Consider the following 9,806-nt stretch of genomic DNA (forward strand, 5'->3'; position numbering starts at 1 on the left):
TCTCCCTCTCCTTCTGCCCCTTCCCCCTGCTTGGTCGGTCTCTCTCTCTCTCCCCCCCCCACCCCCGTCTCCCTCTCCCTCTAAAATAAATAGATAAATCTTTAAAAAAAAAAAAAGAGAGAGAGAGAGAGAGAACTGGAGGGAATGAAGATAATTCTTTTTTATTAAAAATATTACTTTGGTCAGGATTACAATGCTTTATTCATTCAAGGGTTAATGAAAATCCAGAAATTAGGAAGCATGAATAAAGGATACCATGTAAGCAAAGAATCCGCTTCCCCAACATTTATTCTAGAGACCTGATCTAATCCAGAAGACACCCTTGAACAACAGAACAAAAATGAAAACATGTTTTGTCCTCTTGTTCCTTTGATTTTAACTACTGACCTCTTTCAGGTATCACTACCTAAGAGCTCCTGCTGAGAAAAAAGTATAAAATAAAATGACAAGTGACTTGGGTAAATGCAAATTTGGCTGTTTATCATTACAATACACTGCCAATCATTCCTTCCTTCCTTGATTCAACAAGCATTTACTGAGTGCCTACATTCAAGATTGTACAGAAAGACACTATACCAAAATGAATCAGACATGGCAGACCATGCCCTTAAGGAATGAATGATCTGGTACAGCAATTACACAATTTTAGCCCTGGAGTGTCTGAGAGATCATCTCATTTTACAGATGAATAAAACAATGTTCAGGGGGATTAAGTAACTTTTCTAAGGTCACAGAATACACTTAATGGTAGAACCGGTTTGAAAAGCCTGTTTAGTTTAATTAGCTTAATTTAGTTTTCATAATCACCTAAAGCTGGACTCCTTTAAAGTCCCTTTTAGCTGGAAATACTATGATTTTTTAATTCAAAAGCACAACTAGAAACAATGGAGGATTTATCAATAGAGGGATGATTGAACAGAATGTGGTATGATCATACTCTGAAATACTGCATAGCTTTTTAAAAGAATGACTAATACCTATGGGATAGGCAAAAAAATTAGATAACCTAGATAAAATGGATAAATTCCTAGAATCACATAACCTATCAAAACTGAATCATGAAGAAATAGAAAATCTGAACAGATTTATAACTAGCAAGGAGATTAAATCAGTAATAAAAAAACCTCCCAACAAATAAAATCCCAGTACCAGAAGCTTCACTGGTAAATTCTACCAAACATTTAAAGAAAAGTTAAAATCAATCATCCTCTAACTCTTCTAACAAATTACAGAGGAGGGAACACTTCCAAACTCACTCTGTGAGGCTAGCATTACCCTGATACCAAAGCCAAAGACACTACAGAAGAGAAAACTAGAGACCAATATCCCTGATGAATACTGATGCAGTATTCCTCAACAAAATACTATCAAACCAAATTCAACAGTACATTAAAAAGATTATTACACACCACGACCTAGTGGGATTTTTTTTTTTAAAGATTTTATTTATTTATTTGACAGAGATAGAGACAGCCAGCGAGAGAGGGAACACAAGCAGGGGGAGTGGGAAAGGAAGAAGCAGGCTCATAGCAGAGGAGCCTGATGTGGGGCTCGATCCCAGAACACCGGGATCACGCCCTGAGCTGAAGGCAGACGCTTAACTGCTGCACCACCCAGGCACCCCGACCTAGTGGGATTTTATCCTAGAATGCAAGGATGGTTCAACAGACAAAAATCAATGAATGTAATACATCGCATAACAGAATGAAGGGGGAAAAACACATGGTTACCTCAATAGATGGAGAAAAAGAATTTGATGAAATTCAACACTTTCGTAATAAAATAACAGAAAATGAAAACACTCAACAAACTAGGAATAGAAGGAAACTATATCAGCCTAATAAAAGCCATATATGAAAGCCCACACTAACATCATACTCAGTGGTAAAAGACTGAAAGCTTCTCCCCTAAGATTAGGAAAAAGAGAAGGGTGCCCACTTCTATCTATTCTATTTATCATAGTACTAGAAGTCCCAGCTAGAGCAATTAGACAAGAAAAAGAAGTAAACAGCATCCAAATAAGAAAGAAGTAGTAAAATTGTCTCTCCTTGCAGATGACATGATATGATATACAGAAAACCCTAAGGACTCCACCCAAAAAAAAAAAAAAGGAGAAGAAAATGGTTAGAACTAATCAACAAATTCGGTAGAGTTGTAGGATACAAAATCGATATACAAATCAGCTGCATTTCTATATACTAACAACAATCTATCAGAAAGAGAAATTAAGGGGTACCTGGGTGGCTCATTTAGTTAAGTGTCAGACTCTTGATTTCAGCTCAGGTCGTAATCTCAGGGTTGTGAGATTGAGCCCCACATTAGGCTCCACACTGAGCATGGAGTCTGCTTAAGATTCTCTCTCTCCCCTTTGAGAAAGAGGAACAAAGCTGGAGGCATCATACCTCCTGATTTCAAACTATATTACAAAGCTACAGTAATCAAAACAGTACGGTACTAGCATAAAGGCAGTCATATAGACAAATGGAATAGAAGGAAAAGCCCAGAAAGAAACCTTTACATATACAGTCAAATAATTTTCAACAAGAATGTCAAGACCATTCAATCAGGAAGGACAGTCTCTTCAACAAATGGTGCTGGGAAAAGTGGATATCCACATGCAAAAGAATAAAGGTGGACCCCTCCATTAAACCATACACTAAAATTAATTGAAGATGGATAAAAAACCTGAAGTTAGGAGCTAAAACTGTAAAACTCTTAGAAGAAAACACAGGGGGAAAGCTTCATGACACTGGGTTTGGCAGTGATTTCTTGGATATGACACCAAAAGCATATACAACAAAAGTAAAAAACACACAAATTGAACTACCAAAATTAAAAACTTCTGTGCATCAAAGGACCAATGAACAAAATGAAATTCAATCTACAGAATGGGAGAAAGATTTGCAAATCATATACCCAGTAAGAAGCTAATATCTAGAATATATGAAGAACTCCTACAACACAACAACAATTAAAAATTGGGCAAAGGACATGAATGGACATTTCTCCAAAGAAGATAAACAGCCAACAAGCATATGAAAAAATGTTTCATATCACCAGTCATTACAAAAATGCAAATCAAAACCACAATGACATACAACCTCATACCCACTAGAATGTCTAGTCTCAAAAAACTCAAAAAGTGCTGGCAATGATGTGGAGCAATTGGAACCCTTGTATACTGTTGGTGGAAATGTGCAGCTACTATGGGAAACTGTATGGCAGTTACCCAAAAAACCGAAAATAGAATTACCATGTGATCCAGCAATTCCACTTCTAGGAATATACCCAAAAGAATTGAGAGTATGATCTTGAAGAGATATTTGTATACCCACGATCATGGTCACATTAATCACAAGAGCCAAAAGGCTGGAAGCAGCCCAAGTGTCCATCAATAGAGTAAAGGATAAACAAATCGTGGTGTATACATACAGTGGAATAGTACTGAGCCTTAAAAAGGAAGGAAATTCTGATACATTCTATAACATGGATGAATCTTGAGGACAGTATGCTAAGTGAAATAAGGCATTCATTAAAAAGATATACTGTATGATTCCACTTATATGAGGCACCTAGGTTGGTAGATTCATCAATACAAAGAGTGAAAAAGTGGTTACCAAAGATCTAGGGAAGAGAGAATGGAAAGGTTGTTCTTTAATGGACAAAAAGTTTCTCTTTTGGAGGTTAAAAAGAGTTGTGGAAATTGCACACCAATGTGAATGTACTTCACACTAATGAACAGTGCACTTAATGGTTAAGATGGTAAATTTTATATTATGTGTATTTTACTATAATTAAAACTTTTTAAAAATACATAAAGACCGCAACTTTTACTTAACTAGATGAACTATCTATCTATCTATGCTGGTTTATGTCTCCAAAAACAGGGAGACAGCTGTCAAAGAATACGCACCAAACTGTTAATATTTATTATTTCTGAAGTACCAGTGTTGAAGGGGATGGGTGTTTTGGGGAAATGAGGAAAAATAAATTTATTTATATGCCTGTGTTCTGTTTGACTTAAAATATGTATTCATTACTAGCATATATTTTTAATTTAGTAGAGTCACAAAACAATCTACCAGCAAAAGTCATTAAGGGTTTCAACTGGGAATATGTACACTGAGGGTTGAAGGCAAAAATACTGGTTAGAGCTCTTAGTATCCTGTAACTTGCACAAACTGATCCTAGAAAGGCATAGTGCTTTTGGATGTTGATTAATTTGAATAGCTCACGTTTTGATGACACTAACGTTAGTCATTCCAAATCCGAACAAACTCTATTTATGAAGTCCCAATCCTTAATTTAGGAAGAAAATGCTCCATTTAGATATAAACTCGGCCTAAAGGTTAACAAAGGACAGGTATGACAAAGCAAGCCAGGGTTAGCCCAGCTCTAGTCTGTCATGTGATTTCCATAAAGAGGTGTTGCTCTGATTGGCTTCCATAATGATCCAGAGGGCAAAGAAGAAATACAATGAGACTTAATTGAATAATGACCAAAGCAGGCTATTGAAATGCTATTAATAACTTTCTAAACAACTCAGGGATCAGCCAATCAGAGACTTACTTTGCAAATGGTATCAAGGAACAATGCTGAACGTCAGGGAAATATGCAGCTCTAGGAAATATATAAAAGGCCAGATGTAGAAGGTACAGCCTAAACTCAAAAACTTCTCTTAGCAACCCAACTCTCAGCTCAGCTCCTGACCATGGCCTGCTGCTCCACTAGCTTCTGCGGATTTCCCACCTGCTCCACCAGTGGGAACTGTGGCTCCAGCTGCTGCCAGCCAACCAGCTGCCAGACCAGCTGCTGCCAGCCAACTAGCTGCCAACCCAGCTGCTGCCAGCCCAGCTGCTGCCAGCCCAGCTGCTGTGGGACCAGCTGTGGCACTGGCGGTGGCCAGGAGGGTGGCGTGAGCTGCCGAGTCAGGTGGTGCCGCCCTGACTGCCGCGTGGAGGACACCTGCCTGCCCCCCTGCTGCGTGGTGAGCTGCACGCCTCCAACCTGCTGCCAGCTGCACCATGCCCAGGCCTCCTGCTGCCGCCCATCCTACTGTGGACAGTCCTGCTGCCGCCCAGCCTGCTGCTGCTACTGCTGCCAGCCCAGCTGCTGCCCGCCCACCTGCTAAAAGCCAGGGGGATTAATTAAGAATGAAAGGGGAAATGAAACAAACTGCTCTATCTCTGAAGAAGCGTTCAATTTTACTCCCATGCTAAGTATCGTGATGTTTCTAAGCCACTCAGAAATAATGAGTCTTAGGACCCTCTTGGATGTGAATTAGCACACTGAAAGCATGTATCAATCAGAGTGTCTAGATATCCTGCCTTGCTTGAAAAAGCACCAGAGTAGAGCATTTCTTCATTTCAGTGACATCTCTGGTCTCCTCCCCATCTCTTGATCCCCACGTATTTTCAGACCTGCTTTCTCCTTGAATATCCCATTAATTTCAAATAAAATGTTTAAATGTGTAAAGCAAACTGAGTTATTCTCTTCCTTCTACCTCTAAGCTTGTCCATCTTTAGCTGGAATTCAAGAAGAGTGGAATTTCATTTTGATAATAATCCTAAAGCATAAACATAAATTCTAAACCAGAAAAATTAAATACTAATTATACTATGCTTGAATCCATCAGTTAATAAAATGCTTCATACATTAAATAATCTTTATAGTTATTCAAATACTTAAAATGTTCTAACCTATTATGATTAGGTCTAAACCAGTAAAGCCACCTTGGGCTCAAATTTTCAGGTTGCTCAAATCTATGGGATTTCTACCCAGAGGTACCTCTACCATTGTAATCTCCTTCCAGTTTATATACTAGATGTTCTCCTTCATGTGTGCCTAATATCTAAAGATTGTATTACTTACTAAGTAAATTTTAAAATATCTACCAGATACTTTTAGATACTATTTTCCAAGAGCATTTATGTTTAATTTCTATGTCTTAGTCTATTATATTCTTCCCACTGGTCCCCAAATTGCTCTCCAAGTTGCAACTCCCAACACTCACCTCCATTTACTGTGAGTTCATATAAAATGTATCTCTGATCTAAGTGAGGATAGAACAAAGAGCCAGGGAGATACCCTGTGAGTTCTACCACCACCATTGGTCAGACACGCGCATTAGAAATCTCAAACTATGTATGTTGCACTTTGCAACCCAATTTGAAAGATTTCTCCTAGGAAGTTAACATAAATCTAGAAAAAAAACATCTTTGCCACTGAATTTTTTAATTCCTCATTAAGTATTTTAGTACAATATATAAAATACAATAGGACAAAATATAGGACACTTTATGAAAAATATTTTTCAAGTTATTTACAAGCTCCCAGCACTTACCTCTATATTTTAATTGGTAGCAATTGGTAAATCACACATTTGACAATGATAGATCAAACACATTTCAAAGAATATAGTAGATGGCAGTGCATTCTTCAAAATGTCATAACTCCCAGATGTTTTTCCCTGAGACTTGGTTCAACTATTCCAGCAGTAGAAAAATATTTCAGTACTTCCTACTCTCTTTTGACAATAACAAGGACTCCTCCATGAGAGGCACTACAGCTTGAAAGTTCTATTAAATCATTTATAAGTGGTACATGTGTCCATGAATCATGTCTTTTACTCCACCCATTCAAAATCAGATTCGGTAAGCATTTATTAAAGTTCTACCTGAAGCTAAGCACTCTGCAAGATACCTTTACATAAACTATGTCACTTGATTCACAACAAAAGATTTCTGACCTAGAATACAAATATTTACATATTTCAAATTGATTGAAATCAAAGGAACTATAACAGTAATTTGATTTGATGTTGGAGTAAATTAGTAGGAAGCTTTTAATTATGTATAACCAAAGGTACTCCTCAATTCAAGGGATGTTCCAATGTCCTAAACTCAACAGAATTCAGTCTATATAGCCAGAAGGAAGAAATAATAGTTAAAACTAAGAGCACACTTATCCTTAGCCTTAGAGATATGGACAGAGTGTCACGTGAAATAACCACCTCTACAAAATGAGGGTGTTGACGTGGACTGAAATGGAAGGACTCTTTGAACATGGAAAACCACAAATGTATTCCAAAGAGCAAAGGACCAATATGAGGAGTCCAAATGAAACTATAAAACGAAGTAATTTCTAAACTGCTGTTCATAATGGGTCATAAGTATTTCAATGCACGCCAATCAGAGGACCAATGAGAAACAAATTTAAACAAAAACAAGGAAGATATGTTAAGAATTTTATAAATAGAAGCTGGCTCAGATATATAAAAGGCCTGCCTGACATAGACCTTACCATCAAAACACCTACAAGCAACCCAACTCTCAGCTCAGCTCCTGACCATGGCCTGCTGCTCCACTAGCTTCTGCGGATTTCCCACCTGCTCCACCAGTGGGAACTGCGGCTCCAGCTGCTGCCAGCCAACCAGCTGCCAGACCAGCTGCTGCCAGCCAACTAGCTGCCAACCCAGCTGCTGCCAGCCCAGCTGCTGTGGGACCGGCTGTGGCACTGGTGGTGGCCAGGAGGGTGGCGTGAGCTGCCGAGTCAGGTGGTGCCGCCCTGACTGCCGCGTGGAGGACACCTGCCTGCCCCCCTGCTGCGTGGTGAGCTGCACGCCTCCAACCTGCTGCCAGCTGCACCATGCCCAGGCCTCCTGCTGCCGCCCATCCTACTGTGGACAGTCCTGCTGCCGCCCAGCCTGCTGCTGCTACTGCTGCCAGCCCAGCTGCTGCCAGCCCACCTGCTGAAAGCCAGGTTGCTGCTTTCCAGTTGCCCAGTTGAACAGCGTATCTCCTCAACCACCCCTGGACCACCACAAGTTCTTCAACTTCCATTTGCATTTTTGTTATGGGGGCTACCAAGTATATGAGTTTTATCTGATTTCATTCTGCAGTGAATACCTTGATTGTCTGCTGCAGACACAGAAATGCTGTGAACCTACCAGCTGACTATCAAAACTCTTTGGATATACTATTTCTGATTTTTCTGCAGGGTTGAAAATTACTGATATACTGTGGAATTAATCCTTGAGAACTACCCACAAGTATAATTCTTCCCTGCTTTATAATCTATTTTTAGCTCTGTTTACCTAACATTTTTTTCTAACATCAAAGGCACCAGAATATAGTCAAGTGACTTTCCTCATTGGTCACCAGACAGAATGGAAGCTCTTCACCCAATATTCACCTTCTAAGAAGCAGGCTAGACTTCTTCATATTTCAACATCTGATTCCATCCCTTTTTTTGCAGGGGGGGAGGATCATAATGATCTTGCCTGTTGGCTATTTCAATTACATCTGTGATACAGCGTTTTCTGTCATTTCTTAATAAATATTGTAACTGGGCAAACAAACCATAGTCTGTGTTTCCACTTGTACACAAAATGGGTTAACTGTGGTAATTCATGAATGCCTACTTGGAGAAATACATCTGTTTCTTTTTAAAAGAAATTGAAATCATATATAGTGTATTTATTCATTCATTCACTCCATAAACATTTATCGACCACCATTTCTAAAGCAGGGACTATGGAGATCAGAATGATGAAGACTTAATTCTTATCCTTGAGGACTTTGCTATCCAGTTAGAAAAGTATATGTGTGAAAATAGTGACGAACAATTTAACAAGATAAACTGTAGTCTCTTAATAGTTGGTAGAAAAAATCTCCAGCTTAGGGAGATGCTTTTGTGGCCAGTAAGCCTTGATGGTCCAACTTACAACAGATGTGACATGCATGTTGGCAAACCCAAACCCTAAGAGAAGGATGTAAAATAATTACACATGAGACAGAAGGATTTTTTTTTTTTTAACTCCAGAAAGGAAGTGAGAAGAAGAAAGAAGAGAGGAGAGACCCGGTCAGGAGGTCATGAATATTACTCTACGTTTCATCCTCATTAAGTTACCAAACTCACACAATCCTTAGGATAGGTCAACTTTCCCGTGAATACCAGTAAAAGGGCTGAGTTTCATGTCTGGGTTGATTCAAAGGGAGTTGGGGACAACCCAGGACCCAGACAGAGCAGGGGGAACTACAAGAAAGTAATGCCTCAGGAACGCTCAGAAATTGTGGAGAGGCTCCGAATGGCCACTGCTCTGGAAGGTAATATCTTGGTTACAGACTGCAAAAAAAGAAGATGGAAGGGCCAGAAACAAATTCAAAAAGGAAAAGATCACTTTGGGACCAGCTGGGGTTATGTCAGGAGCAGCATCTGGAAAGGCTTCACAAGGAAGATCATCTTTGGGGCCCTGAAGATCATTCTAAATGGGAGGAAAAGAGGAAAAAAGAGCTCAAGCTGCACACTATCAGAGTGGCTAAAATCTAAAGCAATGACAACACCAAATGCTGGTGAAATGCTGCTGGAGCAACAAGAATTCTCTCTCATTGCTGGTGGGAATGCACAATGGCACAGCCACTTTGGAAGACAGCTGTGCTGTTTCTTACCAAGTTAAACACAGGCTTATCATACAATCCAGCAATTGTGCTCCTACGTATTTATCCAAATAAGCTGAAAATGTATGTCCACAAAAACACATGCATGAATGTTTATAGCAGCTTTATTCATAACTGCCAAGAACTGGAAGCAACAAAGATGTTCTTCGACAGGTGAATGGAAAAACTATATTACATCTATGCAATGGAATACCATTCTGTGATAAAAAGAAATGATTTATCAAGCCACAAAAAGACATGGAAGAATATTAAATGCATATTACTAAGTGAAAGAAGCCAATCTAAAAAGGCTACATGCTATATGATTCCACCTACATAACATTCTGAAAAAGACAAAACCAGAGAGAC

At 39.2% G+C, this 9,806-nt stretch overlaps 1 protein-coding gene across 1 annotated transcript; it reads left to right on the top strand.

The window, feature by feature from the left end:
• Positions 1 to 7,349: 7,349 nt before the first annotated feature.
• Positions 7,350 to 7,754, top strand: LOC123781822 (keratin-associated protein 1-1-like). Its single transcript, XM_045781557.1, has one exon. The coding sequence runs from the start codon at positions 7,350 to 7,352 to the stop codon at positions 7,752 to 7,754; it is 405 nt and encodes a 134-aa protein (XP_045637513.1).
• Positions 7,755 to 9,806: the final 2,052 nt, after the last annotated feature.

The sequence above is a fragment of the Ursus americanus genome, chromosome 23, assembly GCF_024610735.1.
Source record: "Ursus americanus isolate L20-20 chromosome 23, mUrsAme1.1.p, whole genome shotgun sequence".
NCBI lineage: Eukaryota > Metazoa > Chordata > Mammalia > Carnivora > Ursidae > Ursus > Ursus americanus.